Source organism: Schistosoma haematobium, chromosome ZW (assembly GCF_000699445.3).
Source record: "Schistosoma haematobium chromosome ZW, whole genome shotgun sequence".
NCBI classification, from domain to species: Eukaryota; Metazoa; Platyhelminthes; class Trematoda; order Strigeidida; family Schistosomatidae; genus Schistosoma; species Schistosoma haematobium.
Genome location: NC_067195.1, coordinates 52229055 through 52246932, shown reverse-complemented (window position 1 = coordinate 52246932; position 17878 = coordinate 52229055). Strand labels below are relative to the sequence as shown.

Below are 17878 nucleotides of genomic sequence, written 5' to 3'. Positions count from 1 at the left end.
GAATATGTAAACAGTATCAAAGTCAAGCACTAACATGAATGATGATAATAATAACAATAACAGTAATTAATTAAAAATTTAGTTTAAGATAAACAATCACTTTGGTCATAATTAGATGAAATGACAAAATTGATGGTATAGTACGGTCGATTGTCTCTCATCATGAAAAACATCACTGTTATTGTTCAATTTCTTGAAAAAATCAATTCAGCAAATTTTCGAGTTTCTACTATATACTCCTGATATTAGACACGTCTAAATAGTCTATTAATTATTCTTTATTTATTCGAACGCATAAACATTCATACAAGGTGGCACCAAATACATATGCGCCACACAGTAACAACGAGACCAGTAGTAGTTATCATTGATTTGTGTGGGGTCTGTGATACCATCCGGGTGCCCAAACTAAAGCAGATGGTTTTCTTAGGATGCCACACCCCTAGCCTTTGACCTGAATGTTGTTATGTCCCGATAAGCATAATGAATAGTAACTTCGGGGATCCATTTATGCACCAATACTATGCGTATATTTTTATCGTATAATTGTTAAATAACTAAACTGCTCATATTCATGTCCCTCTTATTATAAGCTTTATTTTGACCTATGAACTATTATTCTACGATTTACCATTCTTGAATTATTGCCTGTCTATCAATTCACTACCTCCCACATTCAAATTTGGCCAAATCTTGTACAAATGTTGTTTCCTATTTTATGGTACGATGTGGTCTGTTTGATTGCTTTATACACCCCGTATGTTTGAAATAAATGATTCATATCGCAGAGGCTGAGATTGGTGTTCTGTACTTAACTGGCTGGGCTAGGCAGGAAGCAGGACCGATAAGTACTCTAGACGGCTCGTACGAGTTTTGCGCGTCATTGGTCCGACCAATAATTCACTGCTCTCCAATCGGCTATGCCTTTACGTATACATCAACAGGCCACAAGTTATAATAAAGGTCTAATCCACAATTCATCCACAGCGTTAGAAGATGCAGTCTCATGGTGGCTGGTGACCAACAATTGGTTCATACGCTATTTGTTCCTTCAGAATCCTCGAGTCCATGTTCACCATCGGTACTGACTACTCATACTGTCTTATTCTACTTTTGTCTATACACATGAAATTCGGCCGAAAATATTGTTATGCATTTTGTTGCTTAACATGATCGGTAGTTTATTAGTTGGCAGAGGTCATTTTTGAAGGTAAAAAGTGGCTTATGTTAGTTATACATTAGATACGAAGGATCCACGTTGTGGAGTTGAAACACTTTGATTCCAAACCAATAACACACATGGGCTCAAGGATTCTTAAGGAATTCATTGTGTATGAACCGACTGTTGTCCACTAGTTATCATGGGACTGCACCTCTTAATGTTGTTTCACTATCTTGTAGATTAGATTTCTATGTCAAATACTCGGGGAATCTCTCTTGGTTTCGGCAACCGGCAAGTATCCTAAATCACATACAAATTGAGTGATAAATACTTTATGTGGTGTATATGTTTTTTGGTGACCTTTGTACCAATGTTTATGTGGTTAAATAAAGAAATCAGGTCTCCAGTTATCAACACTCAATAATTCTAATTTGTAGTATATTTACTTTAGTTTTCATATTGAAGAAAAAAAAAGACGATTCATATTTTTGCTTACTTACTGTTATTCTTTGTTTATAGGCAGAAATACATCTGGTTGATATGGATAGTTCAATGATGAAAAAAAATTCAATGTTGAAAAATATTGATGATAATATTAATAATAACAGAAGAATAATCTGTTTAAACCAATTAATTTTGTCTCATTGTCATCCGAATACAACAGCTTTATTTCTCTATTTGCCTAAACCAAGTTCAGATTTATCATTAGCTGATATTTATTTGAATCAATTGAATATACTAACCGATACGTTACCGCCAACATTGTTAGCTCATGGTTTACATGAGGTCACTTCAGCTGAACTGTAATGATTTATTTTTGATTTTGTGTCTTAATAAGAGTTTAAAAATGAGTGAGCAACAACATATGTATTATGTCTATCTAGTTGTTTTTTTCTCTGATTGAATTCAATATTAATTATTTGTGTGTCCCTTTTGGATTAATACGGTGTTTTTTGCCAAGTGTCCATGCCTTATTTACTATTTCGTTAACGCAAAAAGATTATAGTTGCCTTCCTTCAGTATTTTTTTTATATTCACATTTCTATGAATGGCTAACAATTTCACAGTAATTTTTATTGTCAGTAGTGAGATTCAACCAAATGATCATTACTTTATTAATAAACATAAACTGAGTCATAAAAATCCATGATTACAAGGTGTTTATCATCAGATAAATGATGAAAGTACAGTTTTTGTTATTCATATATTATCTTACTAAATAAATAATTTCTCACACGCATTGTTGGTTGTTTGAAGCCTAAATTTGCTAGATTGAGTAATGAAAAAGAACAGTTACAATTCTTCTACTAAAAAAACAGTTTGTTTCAAATGTTAATATTTACCATTACTTCAATTGAGTGTTTATTTCTTATTGTGAATTCAAAATATAATTAGTCTATGTTGAATTACATATATTAACACATACACACACGCGTAAGGCATGTTTATGAACAGTCTGTTCATGTTCCAATCATCAATACAATGTACTTCGTTGACCTAATTGCTATTTATATATGTATTTTGATAAATAATGATGATTAGAGAATAAGAACTTGGATAGAAAATCAAAAAATAAACAGCAACATCTAAATAGCATGTTGATTCATGAACTTTATTAATTGTCTGAATGTAATCAACCTAATTACATTTAATCGTTTCTTTCTTCACTTTTTTATATTGTCATGTTTATATGATTTTAACTAAATTTATGGATTTTGTATTTTAATAGATGTGCATTCATTTTTCTCTTCTAATCAGAAATTTCTATTTTTTATTTTTGGTCAGCTACAATTGCTTTCTTTTTTTTCTTTTCAATTACGATAAATACAAATATAAACGGTGACAACTAATTAAAACGTTTATTATAACAGAAATGCTTGTTTTGTTTATTGCGTAAACGATGGTATTAGTTGTTTGCAATAACTGATGTTCATATTTTCATGATACAAATTATTTACTTGACATATACTCTTGTTAATTTATTTTCTACAGAGAACGATTAGATCACTGAATTGGTATTATATGGTTTACATTTCTTATTTCAGTTAGTTTAAAATATTTCATGACAATCGTCCATTACAGTAGGTGATATGTCTGATATTATTGAATCCATTAATCACGGCTCTTCGTATGAACTAAGGAAATCACTGTTCACAGTCAATAATTAGCATGTAGTTTTCTTATCTCAATATAGTTGTTTGAAGGTTGGGTGTTGGTCGCGAGGCTTAAATGAATCGTAAATGCGCACCGGTAGGGAGTCATATATTAAAACATAACAGATGTCCAATGCATCCTGGTTTTACATGGTTGTTTACCCAATCAAATATGTATAGTGAACTTAATTTAACTTTCACATTATTAAATTACGGTTGGAGTCGCTCAAAACTTATGCATTTGTATACTGCATTTAAAGGAATATACAGAAGTTACGACATGTAGCTAGTAACTGTAGTTAGTTTGGATGTAAACATAACCATCAGTGTAATTTAAACCATTATACCATAAATCGGCATACTTCTTGATATTTTCCATTTTTAAATAAAACATTCGAGATACAGTGAACTGTAGTAACCGGACAGTCAAACTATACTGGAAAGTACATGCCTACTTATTTACCTTAAAAATAACTCTTGAGAGGTTGTGGTAAAATATAAGTAATGATATTCTCTTAAGATTTTATGTACTGTAATTACATGTTCACTGAAGCTAGTTTTTCTTAATATTATAGGAATTATACTTTCAGATATAAACCGGAACTTTTTGCTTCTATCTATAGCATTACCATTTTATTCAATGGTATTGTGGTGTAGGTTACTTATATCCCTATAAGTAGTATATAACGGTGGTCAGGTATAGAGTGTATTTCAGCAGAAGATCGATAAGGAAAAAACGGAAACGGAACGCAATTGGTATGGAAATGCACGAAATCTGAGGCAATGGACTGATATTTGCAAAAGGGACAGTGAAGTTTGAGACGATGGATTGATGCATGTTCTACCAACAAGTGTAAGATATAGACGATGGATTGATATTTTGCAAATTAACTATTTACTATATGATTCTCAGATTCTAGTGAGATGCTCTGTAATTTCGTGTCAAATGCATTCCTTTGTCCCCACTCGTGTTCTTGTTCACTACAGTATTACTTGTTATTAGTACACATGGAATTTCAAAAGTGCGCGTCGCTGTATTTGAGACTAAATATACCTCAGTGTTTGTGCTCACAGTATTACTCGGACCCAGCACCTATCAGTTAAAATGCCATGTTATTCCCCACCAAACCACTGAGTCTAAAGAACCAATAACTTGTTCGAATGGTATGGTATTCATTCCTAATGGTTTCTATTATCATGTGATTGATATTCAGCACTGAATTTTGGTCGGTATAAGTGAATGCTAGGCTGATAGCATCAAAAAGTTCCATAACATATCTCCCCGATAAATCAATGATGTATCTACAAGTAAATTACCTGGCTGATTCCAGTAATCGATCATACATATAATGAGTCTTAATTGTGGTTTCTTTTCCGAGAGAAATAACGTTTTTTTATCGAATAACTCGAAGTGAAGACAATTCATAGAAAACAATTTTTATGAAATACAATAGTAAAAAATCATACAAACAAATAAGATTCAGACCAAATTGAAAAGCATATTGAAGTTTAGTTAAACAGGAGTTTTACCGGACTCCAGTAATTTCATATCTTCATCCACCATCAGCTTAACAAGTTCTGTAAAACCACAAGTTGGCTCCCATTTCAATAATTCTTTCGCTCGAGTGCAATCCCCTAATAAAAGATCCTGTGAAAAAATTTACTAATGAGTGCATTATAACTAGGACATTCGTCTAAGAAGTGTTTTCTCTACAAAAATTAAACTTCGTACATGTTTTGCTGACAGTATTTGAGTGAATAGTATCTTTCCTTAAAGTAATCAAAATCCGGATGAACCGCTCTTTAAAGTCACTTCAACTACTTACTGAGTTCATGAATGAATATTTTTCTACATATAGTCTTAGTAGGTGAGTCTGATCGAAGTAATTCACTGACTTCATCAGAAAAGAATGATTGCTGAATTCCCCTTTTTGTTTTATTTTAACACAGAAGCTAGGTATCTGACATTGATGTAACTCCTTCAGAAAGCTATATTATGCTCTGAATGATCAGAGACACAGATCAATTAAATCAGAATAAGTCTGGTTACTGTTCATAGGCAATGTGTTCAGTCGAACGGGAACGTAAACTGCAATATTTGTTGATCACTCTTCAGTGCTTACCGCATTAACAAACAAATACTCTGAATGCATGTGGATTAATGCCAGTTTTACTAATTTGACATATCCTTATTAAATAACTCCCAAGTCACACTGAGGTATTTGTCAGCTTGTATTTTTTGGAATATAATAAAAAAAGAGAAAACTGTTTATTTCGAAGATATTGTATATGGAAATAAGTGAGTCCTTTAGTCCAATGTACAGAACAGACATCGAAATCACTATTCATTTTATTATTTAATCTACTGAATGGCGATTCGCAAATATGTAGATAATGAACTAATGTAGAAATAGACAGAAATTTACTATGCAATAATAAATTAGCTAAACAGAAGCAATAAACTGACACCTATGAAATGCTATGCTTACTACTTCTGCAGGACGGAAGTAACGTTCATTGACACGAACAAGTACATTTCCTGATTCTGAATCAACACCAACTTCATTAAGACCGGTTCCTTTCCATCTAATTTTGTTTAAAAATCATTAATTTCAAGCATTTAAAAACGCTCTCAAAGTGAGTGATTAAACAAGAAAAATAGTCCAACGGAAACAAATATTATGGCCATTAAAAAACAAATACTATATGACTCCCAATAACAGTTTTAAAAGTCAAATGTCACCAATACAAAACTTCAAGGATGTACCTCAAATTATGGTGCAACTTCAACTGTTTGGAGAATCTAAATAAATAAACAAAAACCTACCATGAATATCTTACTCATTTGATTCACTATAACCTTATTAAAATAACTAGTTGACTTACTAAATATTATTAACAAGCAAATAAGTAACGCACTTCGACTTTTTGAACTTATATCGAGAAAGATGTAATTCAAAGTAATAGGAAATCAAAGCTACCTGAAAATGTTAACATTAGACTGGTAGTCGCTGTAGAAACTGTTTTCAAAGCCGAAGCTATAGTTTGAACACTCGGGTTTCAAACTAATGCTATACAATTGCATTTATGGTGATTCAATAAATATAGAAGTCTATATAATAACAGAAAAATATCACATGAAAGCGTGTTTCAAGATTCCTGAGTCTTTTCTTACTTAAAAATCAACATTTCTAAAAGTATATTGTAAATTAATAAAAAGAAGTATGAAAAGATGCTCTTTCTTTTTGATAAGCGTCTCTATTTGAACAAACCGAAAAATATTCCATACATTAAATTAGAAGTTAAAATAATTTTCGTTTCGTCAGTTGGTGGTTTTAACTGATAGGTTTATATACACTGATTCCAAACTCCTGTCCAGCTGATCTGGTTTGGGTACATAAAGCGACTTGAGATAGGTTATGTGAGCCTTTACTCGAGGATTTGTCATTACTTATCATTTTTTAAATTCATGGATGTAAAATTTGTTCAACAAACTGAAGTACCACTATAACTTTGCGGACAATTCAATGAAGTGCAGAAATATCATGTTAAATATTTTTATGATTATCGCTTAGTTTATATCACGTATTAAACACCTAAAATGAATACATGAGTAGAAGTAAAGATTCGAAACACTTAAATATATATGTACTTACGTTAAATGGATTCCAACATGTTCAAAAGCCAAATTGGTAAATTCACGAACAGAATGCTTTTCCCCAGATGCAATAACGAAATCCTCCGGTGTATCACGTTGAAGCATAAGCCACATAGCCTTAACATAATCACCAGCGAATCCCCAATCACGCTCAGAATTTAAATTACCTAATTCCAAAACATTCTATATAGAAAAAGAGACCATATCAGAAAAAAAGTCAAATAATAGAAGCTATGAATACAGATTAAGATGAAATTGAGAACTGCTCAAATACGGAGACAAGTTCTACCAAAGTTTACAACTTATAGATCCGAAGTTTTTTCGATTATTGCAATATCCAAAAAACAAGGTAGCTTTATCGAAATTTACAAAGATAAAATGTGGCACTATCTTAGCAATAATTAGCATTATTTAAGGGACGTAGGGTAGCTAAGCTGCGTTGTCGGCGCCTCTAAAAATCAACGCGAAAGGTTTTACAGTAAATGAAGCGTAAAGATGTATTCAGTCTAAGACTAATCGATAATATTAATAAACCTAGTTATAATCCAAACATAATCCGGAGTTAGGATGGGCCCTGTTGCTGCAGAGTATTTGTATAACTTTGAAAGAAACTGGCAAAAATATTCCTTAATGATTGAAAATGGTAACTAACAAATATTGTTAGAATTAAATGTTTTATTACTCACAAGTCCAGGATGGTATTAAAGGTTTGTCCATTACATTTGACATATGTACCGAGATAAATAATTTTAGTTGATGGAATTCACTTATATCTGGTGAAGGGTCTCAAATGTAATTACTATTTTAAAAATGAACTATGTTGGATTTTTTACACGCACATACACCGTTTATCTTAAGATTATGAATAATGACTGGAACGTAACTAGTTAGTCTAACTTATTTTATTTATTTATTTTAACACATAGATATTGGTACAAGGAGGCACCAGATACATATGAGCCACACAAATCTCATTCGATCTGTGTGAGGGCTGTGATACTCCCCGGGTGCCAAAACCGAAGCAGGTAGTTTTCTTAGGTAGTTACAACCTGGGGCCTTCTACCTAAAGGTCTGATCCACAAGGCAGTGGACCATCGTAAGGAGATGCAGTTCCATGGTAGCCGGTGACCAAAAACTGGTTCATACACCATTTGTTTCCTCAGGATACTGGGGCCCATTTGCACTATTGGTTTGGAATCAGGGTTTCCCAACTCCCCTGTGTGGATCCGCCTCATCCACCAGCCCGATTAAAGTGCCGGACAGTTTCGTAAACAACCTCCCGCCACGAGGAGGCAGTGAGTAGGACTTCTCTGAAAGAGGCTATATACGCCTGGCCATGTGAGAGCATTTCGAGAGTCTAGATAACAACCTTTTCGATTGGCCTATATTTCCTATCTTAAACCTTTAGTTTGAGTTCAGCACCACTAATTTAACACACACTGACCTTAAAGGATTATTATTCAATGAAGTGAGGATTATTAGGAAATGCACTCCATGGCATTTACAGACCAAGACCCATGTGCTATTCGTTTGTTTTAAAACCTTGGATGCCATTTATGTCACTGTATTATAATCAGGGCATTTTAACACTCCGAAATGGCCATATCACATTCATTAACCATTTCAAACGCGAAAATTTGGATTCGGTAGAAGAATCGCTATATGGAATCGGTAGGTAGGATTACCATGAAATATACTAAAAATATGAGGCCATAAGACATTATTTTCAACTACTGGCAAACTTGGCGAACCGATATTTATTTTTCACCTTACTTATTTGGTTAATTTCTTATATATTTTTAGTAGATTTCGATACTCTTCTAGCATTAATGAACTGCTTAATTTTCGATCATGTTTCAAATGCAATTAGAAGGGGTTAATGGTATCAGAATCGTATATGAAGTATGAATCGGTTATGGTGAATTTCTGAAGTTAAAGTGTTACTTCTACTCGACGTCGATATACTTTAATGTAATTCGCACTTACTTTTTCAGTTACAACGAAAAATAGGATTGTTGCAAACTATATATAAGCTATTCTTGTTAGGTGTAAATAGTTAAAATATCTAACTACTATTGAACGGTATCCAAAAATGGACTTGTTAAAGACAAACCTTTTCTATAATCATTCCAACCACATTTGAAATGATCAATCATATAAAAAAATATTCGAACCTGTAGACCCTTTTTAATTCGTACAACTGCACGTGTAATTTTTCGAGTAACGAATGTTTCTCCTCGCCGGGGGCTTTCATGATTGAATAGAATTCCATTGCATGCAAACATTCCATAAGACTCCCGATAATTTACCACGATCCAATATGCGTACAGCTTGGCAACGCCTTTGCCGAACGTACAGAAAAAAAAGTTATCACGCAAAATAAACCGCATGTATATTTCTTTTGAATTAATTAGTTAAATTACCACACTTTCATAAATACTGATAGTTCATTTTCTGTGTATATAAGTCCAGTAAAAACACAACAAACTCATTCGTTTCCTAATTGTGATTCACAGGAAAACAGTGATTAATTGCACACTTTAGATGATATAGTGGTATAAGAAGACTAATATTCCATCTTTCTTCAAGTTTTAGAAGTTTTCCCCTCTACTCGACACATATCTTGAAATTTATTCTAAATTGTTTACCGCTGTTAATAAATTATTTTCATTTTTATGTTGATGACTTTTTGTGTAGGTCAAGCTGGTATTTCATGTACCAGTATATTTTACATGTGCAATAGAGTATACATAGAGGGTTTCTATGAATTTCGGAAAGAACTTGGAGCACACATAGTGCAAGAAAGATAACCAAAGAGCGATATGCAGACAGAATCAGTCAACTTCGTTGTACATCAGGGTACAAGCAAATAATTGTTGACAATAGATGACTGATTGTTATCAGTCTACTTAAAGTACCAATAGCACACTGTAGTGTCAACAAATGACTAATCTTGGAGCCAAGCTTCAAATGTTGAGATAAGTAAATTAACCAAACGATCAATTTATCGAGGTTTATAATTATTCGGGTAGTTTTTTGACATAATGGGTCTGGAGCTCTTTGTTTTTCTAGCGTACTATTACAATTTAGTGGCCATCCAAAAAAAGATACGAAAGACTGGATATTTTCAGCTAAAGTTGACTGAGTATATTTATCTACAGTATTATTGACGTCTAGGCTGAATAAATAGAAAGTAATTGGAATAACTATCGTTTTGAACAAGCTCAATTTGCAACAGCTGTTGGACTATACCAATTAAGAAACAGAAAAGGTTTTTTTGCCAAACGAAGACTGCTACTAGCTGTTATATTACTTCCTTTCATTACCATTATAGATTTCAGCGTACTTCCGTTCATTGAGAAAATGTAAGGATAAGGAATGTAGGGAGTTTGGAAGGAAAATGTTTATGATGTTCAACAATACACAAAAACTGACTTCGAAACTTACTGTACGGTGACCTCGGGTGAAAAGGTGTTTTCTCACTTTGTGGCGTTTCCACAACTTTCCCATACAGTTCACTACTGGAAGCTTGATAAAACTTAACTGTTTTTTCTAATTTACATGTCCTAATAGCATCCAGCAAACGTAAAGTACCAAGAGCAACAACTTCACCAGTATACTCACTAAGGTCGAAAGAGACCTAAAACAGAGTTAAGTTTGGATAATGGTATGAACCTTCACATGGGACTGAGCGGCCAAATTGTATATTTCATCAGGCATTACTTTACTGATTATTTTGATCAATGAAGAACTATCAGTCATATCACCATAGTGAAGAAAAAACGTTTCTGTTAAGGTTACATGAAACAATTTATTTGATGTACTTTCGGGCAATAACTTGTTCTTTTCGTAAATATGGTTTACCCTACCAGTATTAAACGTGCTTGATCTTCTTATAATTCCATGAACCTAAAGACGATTCGTGATTTCAATTATCGTTACTATATAATTCATTGACAATAAGAACTCGGCCAAATAAGAACCATCCTGAAATATGTAATTAAATTTCAACGAACTAACCTGTCCTGTTATTCCGGTGATCAATGCTACTTTTCTTTTTGGGCCATCAGAACTCACACCGTTGCTGTTCATTGACGAGATATTCAAAATTTAACTTAACCTTGAATAAGAGTGAAAACAAGTACATAGAAACACTTAAAGAAAACTATAATTGAAAAAATTAACCGTTTCCTCGCAAGCATGTAAATTTTTAAACAAAATAGTCGACAGCTTAGAAATGCTATCAGGAATTGAGTTACTTCCGGATATGGCGGTATCTCAGTTCACCCAATGTTCTTTAGATTGCTTCGACAGATGATGTTTCATGTATGTGTTGAGATAATGAGTCCCAATCATTGGCCGTTAGACGGAAAGTCGATTTTCATCTGACAACCAATTTGTTCTGGACTTGTGAGCAAATTTGGGTTGTCCTTGTAAATTCCTTATTTCAGTAGACATGAGACTGTATGCTATATGGAAATCATCAGTTATCTAAAAGCTGTAATAAATTCACTTTTAGTCTTTCTGCTTGACAAAGAGAGGAGGCTTGGTGAAGCCATTCTTTCATTATTTCGCAGACTTGTGAAACTGTACATCAACTTAAACGATATTCCTTGGCTAAAATCAGGTCGAGAACGTTTTTGTATAGACAAGAATAAAAGCTATAATTATTGCAGGATTATTCTAAAACCTTTGTGACTACTTCACAGTTGGGTGAAGAGGTTTTCAAGTCTTTATTATCGACGTATAGATCAGGACAACCGATAGCTCATCCTTATTAACCGTGTATGTATCTGCACCTCGGCGATCAACATGCACCACAATGCATTTCGAAGCATTTGTTGGCATCTTTTGAACGCTAGGCTAATCATATAATTTCTGCAATAATATTTATTCACTAACATTTTAGCCCAATGAGCTTCAGTTTCAGATCCGTAAAGGAAAAGTCGTCAGTACTTTGCGTGTAAACTAAGTGTCACGCTGAGAGGCTGGTATGCTTAACCAGAACGTAAGTCTTCATCTGTTAGCCAAATGTGAAGAATTATCCATCACACCTAAAAAAATACTTTGCAACTGAAAGCTTTTGCTGTTATTCCTCCATTATTACGGTGAGTTGTGTTTTACGATTTCTATTTAAAACATATGAGACGTAGAATCTTCAACTCATGTCTTTGGGTTCATTGTTAAAATAGCCGATTTCGAAGAAATGTCCATACAAGCGCAATTTAAAACTCAGACTTTTTAAAAACTTGGCAAAACACTTTCTTAAGTTAGGAGTTTTCAGTCGAAAATAATCATAACTTTACCCAGATCTTTCACGTACTTCAGAAAACCTCCGGTATAGGCTTCCAAAGCATTTACCCACGATCAGTATTTTTTAGTTTCTTCGACTGAGCAAATCCTTAGGAAAGCTTACTTGTTAGTAATAATATGTTTTTCCTTTTTCCTCACTCCGTGCAAGTACTACTATGTAATTTCACTCGAACAATCATATTTCAACAAGAAAATTAAAAAATGTTGTAAATATAGTTGTCTCTCAAGGTTCTTTCCCTATCTGACGTAATAAATTGAAATATCGTCTCAATCAAAAGGCTGTCTTATCGTTAGGTGTAATGTTCACCAAAGTAAATCAATAATTCCTACACGAACGAAAACCGGCTTAGATACTGATACTTGTTTGAATATGAATCTGGGGGTTTATTTATTTGATCATATTGTGTCAACGGTTCTCCAAAAGAAAAAGACAACTTAAACTTTAGTCAATTTTTATGAAGAGGTTATAAGAAGATTGCATTATTAGTGTCTTACAAATAGGATATTCGAATCACATTAAAAATGGATAATGCAGGTGACTCGCAGAATATTTAAGGTTAAGCCCGGTTAACAGATTATAAACCACATCTCAACGGCGATATTAAATATTGACACTTTCATGACTGCAAAAAGCAAAAGCCCCGTCTAAAACGGGCATACAGGTATCCCAAGGGACAAAACTCATTGTATTTACCATATAATAACGGTGGCACATCGTATTGACCGTAGAATGACACTGATTCCTAGCATAATATACGCAAGGTTAAAAGATTCACACGACGTCAAGTAAGGATGAAAAAATGTGAAGGTGGGAGGGCGTGCGTTGGAATCTTATTGAGACATTGCTAATCAACCTTATGAATGTGATAGTCCTATGTATATATCTTGTTGTTATATGAGTTATGTAACCAAGCCAGTAAGTTTCCATCTACTTTTAGAAAGTTGTTATAAAATAGGACCCCTCACTGCCTCATAAGGATAGACAACGGCGTGATTTCGATAAAGGACTATGGAGAATTAGCAATAATATTATGGCTAGTCAAAATATTCAATTCAGTCAATTCGCCTTATCGTATGGACGCGTTCATAAATAATAGTCAGAAGTAATAAGCCATAGTATTGAATCTGATAACTACGTCTGTCTAATGTGAGATAATCTCACTATTTTGTGACTAGATTGTCAGTCATGACATGCCTAATTCGAGTTACATATAGACAAATAGTAAGTGCACCAACAACATTCTTTTTGATTTCAGTGCTTACACGTTAGTGACTAATATACGATTTATTGGCCAGTCATCAATAATACTGTTTAGAACATTAAATCGAATCTCATCGCTTTTGCATGTCTCCGGTAGTGAGAGTGACTGTCCAGATCCTCATTATTGTTACGCGTTTTCAGTTTGGTAAAGGCGAACATACGCGATTCAAACTTTCTTAGAATGCAATCCGTTCTAGAAGTATGTGAAATGTTATGAATGCTATAACGTAAAAATGTGTTGTAAACCTCGAATGAGGAGTAAGGAAAAAAATTCTCAGCGATAGTAAGTGAAGGTTTTAACATACTCTTAAAGAATTACGTTGAGTTCTAACTTACCCAGTTTTAAACACTTAAATATAGTATCATTATAATTATTGTTTAAGTCTCGACACGCAAATTAACTATACGTCAGATTTGTTAAAAATACACCGTTTATAAGTTTTGTTTTGTAGTAGGCACTAAATCGAACCTACATAAGTTCTATCAGTGGAAAGGATAGGGATATTCATTGGTAACTTTTTTATACAGGCTAGTTGAAACGTTCCATCAAATTGTAATTGCATACTAGGTGACTTAGGGGAATGCTAATAGTTTCGTGATAATGATGTACTTGTGGTGCGTGTTTTCGTCATGAACACAGCCACGAATGTATATGTTACCCGTTTTAAATTCAGGGCCGTGCCACATAGCGTTTTAGTTGTCTTGTAGGCAAAATAAGGTGTTTCAACTGGTTCTTAAGTATATTCCATGTAACTTAGATGCAGCGCAATAGGCAAAATTTCCACACCATAAATTATGGACAGCTTTTCTGGGAAACGGAGAGGAATATGATTTGCATGTGGCTACCAAGTCAAGCTATGTAGATAAATTTGTATGCAAGCTTACAAAAATTTTAATTTTGGCTCAAGATTCAGGCAAATCTTGAAAATGTTTTCAAATTTCCATATCTGAAATTTTGTTTTATGATTTCTAGTGTTTAGTGACATCGTCTGGATAAACCATATGACTAGTGGGAGGTCATTAATAACGTACTGATAAAAGATGGCTATGTGTAATAGCGTTATGGTCTTTGAATAAAATATTACCGACATTTTACCGCTTATCAGACTATAAAATATGGGCAAAAAGCTTCACTTATTATCATACTGAAAAAATTACCAGCTATGGTTGTTGCGTGCTTCAGCCGCTATAAAACATTTAGACTTCCAATTACTCTGCTAACGTTTGTATTAGTTTCATTTCAGATGTTCATCTAGAACTGGCTCTATACAAGTGCAAAGATGCAAATACTCATTAACATATCAAGTCCAGCGTAAGCATTCCTGGTAGATACTTTCAACTGGTCTCATATATATTCTAGTCAACATACATATCAGAAAGATCAATACATTGAATGCACTCAAGTATCATGTGTGTATGTAGAACTATGGTCTACTATTATATTAGTACTGCTCTAATAATAGACCTAATCCTAAATTTGTAGATTTGTCATGATATAACTGCCTAATCTATAAGATCTCACGTGGAAGTCACACCATCGACTACATCAACTCACTGCATCGTATCGATTACCAGTACATTATGTAGAACAAGGTTAGGCTAGAGAAAGAACAATATATTTAATATGAATAGAAGATACAAGGTAACATTCAGCAGAGACCACGCCTGCATGGCCGAGCCATGCCACTCGATCAACTCCAGTCCATTCAATTCATTCTTCGCGCCTTCTCCATTGTAAGGTATTTCCCCGAGTTAAATATTGAATATCTATTTTCTGAGTAGTCTCGTGTTCACAGCTTTGTGGATTGTGTGGCTACTGTCCAATGCCACTACACTAGTCTCCCACCAGAATCAACGTGATGTTGGTTCGATACCAAATTGGATGGGATCATCGCGCGCCGGAGGTTACCAAGGATAATAAGAATCCTCCGGGTATTGGTAAGCTGAAAGATAAATCAAAAAGAAAGCGGCAGCATCTGGTCGGGAAATACATGTAATAATTTTAAAATATCTGCCTTCATGCTTAAAACGCTTGAAATGAGAATTTGGGTGAAGATTATTTGAACAATAAAGAATGGCATAACAATAATAATAATAATAATAAAACGATGCGTGCTAATAGTCGTTGGTTAATAACTTAACGTATAGGTAGTAAGTATTTTGTGTTTAGAAGTATTAAAGTAATAAATGTTGTAGAAATGTTAATATTGGTATTAGTTTTGGTTTAAATTATGAAATCAATTTACAATTATGCCGGTATGTTGTCCATATGAGTTGATTTCCAATTGCAATCGATGCTGATGCTATCGTTGGTTCCGTTCTTATCGACTATATAGTACTTAGATTCACGTTGAAGAACTTTGAAGGGTCCTTCGTATGCTGATTCGAATGGTCGTCGATGCGAGTCTCGACGAACGAAAACGTGTGTACTATATCGTAAGTCAGGCTGGACGAAAACATCAGTTGATTGAGGTCGAGTGGAAGCAGGTTTAACTGAACGCATTGCGTTTGTAAGCCTGTTCGTGTAGGAGGTTAGATCCATGTTCATTGAAGAGGACAAAGGATCCACGAATTCTCCTGGAAGTCGAAGTGTTGTTCCATAAACGAGTTGAGCCGCAGTGTATCCAATGTCAGCTTTCACTGCATTGCGGATACCTAGTAAGACGAGTGGAAGAGCGTCGGTCCACTGTGAAACGTTTGCTGCTGATAGTGAAGCTTTTTGTTGTCGGTGAAAACGTTCTACCAACCCGTTTGCTTGTGGATGGTAGGCAGTCGTTCGGAAGCGAGTGATTCCTAAAAGTGTGGTCAGACGACGGAAAAGATCGGATTCAAACTGACGTCCGCGATCTGTAGTGATGGTTGAAGGGCAACCGAAGTTTGCTACCCATCGTTCGACGAAGGCGCGAGCCACTGTTTCAGCAGTGATGTCCTTGATAGGTACTGCTTCTGGCCATCGAGTGAAACGGTCTACGCAGGTCAGGAGGTAAGAGTATCCATTTGAATCTGGTAAAGGTCCTACCAAATCCAGATGAACATGGTCGAAACGGGCATCGGGAGTTTTAAACGAGCATAAGGGACATTTATTGTGTCTGATAACCTTAGATTTTTGGCAGCTTACACAGGAGCGTGCCCACTCCCTCAAGTCTTTACTCATTCCAGGCCAGCAAAACCGTTCTGCTATAAGCTTGATGGTTGCACGGACACCTGGATGAGAAAGTTTGTGCAATGTGTTGAAGACATTGCGTCGATAATGTTTCGGCACGATTGGGCGATCCCTACCTGTAGATGCGTCACAAAGTAAGGTTTCCTTACCTGTTCCCATCTGTTTGATGCGTAGTTTAAGTGTTGTGGACGGTAACTCGTGCTGAAGATCAGTGTCTTCTTTTTGAAGCTGGGCGAGTTTAAGAAGGTCGATTCCTTGGAAACCGTTCAAGGAAGTTATGCGAGATAAGGCGTCTGCAACTACATTGTTTGCTCCAGAGATGTGTTGAATATCTGAAGTAAACTGCGAAATGTAGTCCAGTTGTCGAGACTCACGGGGAGAGTACTTGTCAGAAGGAGAGCTTAACGAGAAAGTGAGCGGTTTATGGTCCGTGAAAAGAGTGAATTCACGACCTTCGATATAGTGTTGGAAATGCCGTACAGCAGAATACATAGCTAGGAGTTCCCTACCGAATGTGCTGTACCTCGATTCGGTGTCTAGCAACCTTCTAGAGAAAATGCCAAGGGTTGCCAAGAGTTGTTAACCCATTGTTGTAAGACGCCACCGATTGCCGAGTCCGATGCGTCTACTGCGATACTAATGGGTGCTTCGGTGTCCTGATGTGCGAGCATTGTCGCTTTAGCAATCAGTTCCTTAACTGTGGAGAATGCTTTTCGTGCGGTGTCGTCCAAATTGATGGATTTCGCATTTCCATGAAGTTGGTCGGTCAGAGGTTTCATAAGTAATGCGCATTTGGGTATGAAACGTCTATAGAAACTTACCAGGCCGTTGAACGTGCGTAATTGCTTGACGGTGGTCGGTTCTGGGTAATCCAGAATGGCCACCACTTTGGTTCTAAGGGGTCGGATACCTTGAGCATCGATAGTGTGTCCCAGAAAGTCTAACGAGTCGGTTCCGAATTGGCATTTCTGAACGTTTACAGTAATGCCATGTTTTTGAAGTCGTTCGAAAACAAGATCCAGATGCTTGAGACGTGTTTCTCTGTCCGGACTTGCGATTAGACAGTCATCAACATACGCGTGTACGAAGTTGAGACCTCGAAAAACGTCGTCTATGAATCTTTGGAATGTTTGAGCAGCATTTCTTAGACCGAAAGGCATCCGCAAAA

The 17878-nt window shown here is 35.1% G+C and overlaps 2 protein-coding genes across 4 annotated transcripts in view; one reads left to right on the top strand and one right to left on the bottom strand.

The window, feature by feature from the left end:
- MS3_00003845 (uncharacterized protein) overlaps positions 1-3262 on the top strand; it is an 82909-nt gene extending 79647 nt beyond the window's left edge. Inside the window, exon 18 of one of the 2 annotated variants that reach the window (XM_051211706.1) lies at positions 1682-3262. In XM_051211706.1, coding sequence (XP_051071798.1) covers positions 1682-1969 — 288 coding nt within the window. In that variant the 3' untranslated portion in view covers positions 1970-3262. The remainder of the gene's footprint in view (positions 1-1681) is intronic. The other variant, XM_051211707.1, reaches the window with a different exon arrangement.
- A 120-nt stretch (positions 3263-3382) lies between these two features.
- RTN3 (Reticulon-3) overlaps positions 3383-17878 on the bottom strand; it is a 38178-nt gene continuing 23682 nt past the window's right edge. The window contains exons 1-9 of one of the 2 annotated variants that reach the window (XM_051211704.1): positions 10994-11140; positions 10916-10960; positions 10798-10882; positions 10649-10761; positions 10421-10613; positions 9148-9314; positions 6972-7156; positions 5805-5901; positions 3383-4963 (exon numbers count right to left, since the gene is read on the bottom strand). In XM_051211704.1, coding sequence (XP_051071796.1) covers positions 4829-4963; positions 5805-5901; positions 6972-7156; positions 9148-9314; positions 10421-10613; positions 10649-10761; positions 10798-10882; positions 10916-10960; positions 10994-11065 — 1092 coding nt within the window. In that variant the 5' untranslated portion in view covers positions 11066-11140 and the 3' untranslated portion in view covers positions 3383-4828. Of the gene's footprint in view, positions 4964-5804; positions 6912-6971; positions 7157-9147; positions 9315-10420; positions 10614-10648; positions 10762-10797; positions 10883-10915; positions 10961-10993 lie in introns of those variants that run through there. The other variant, XM_051211705.1, reaches the window with a different exon arrangement.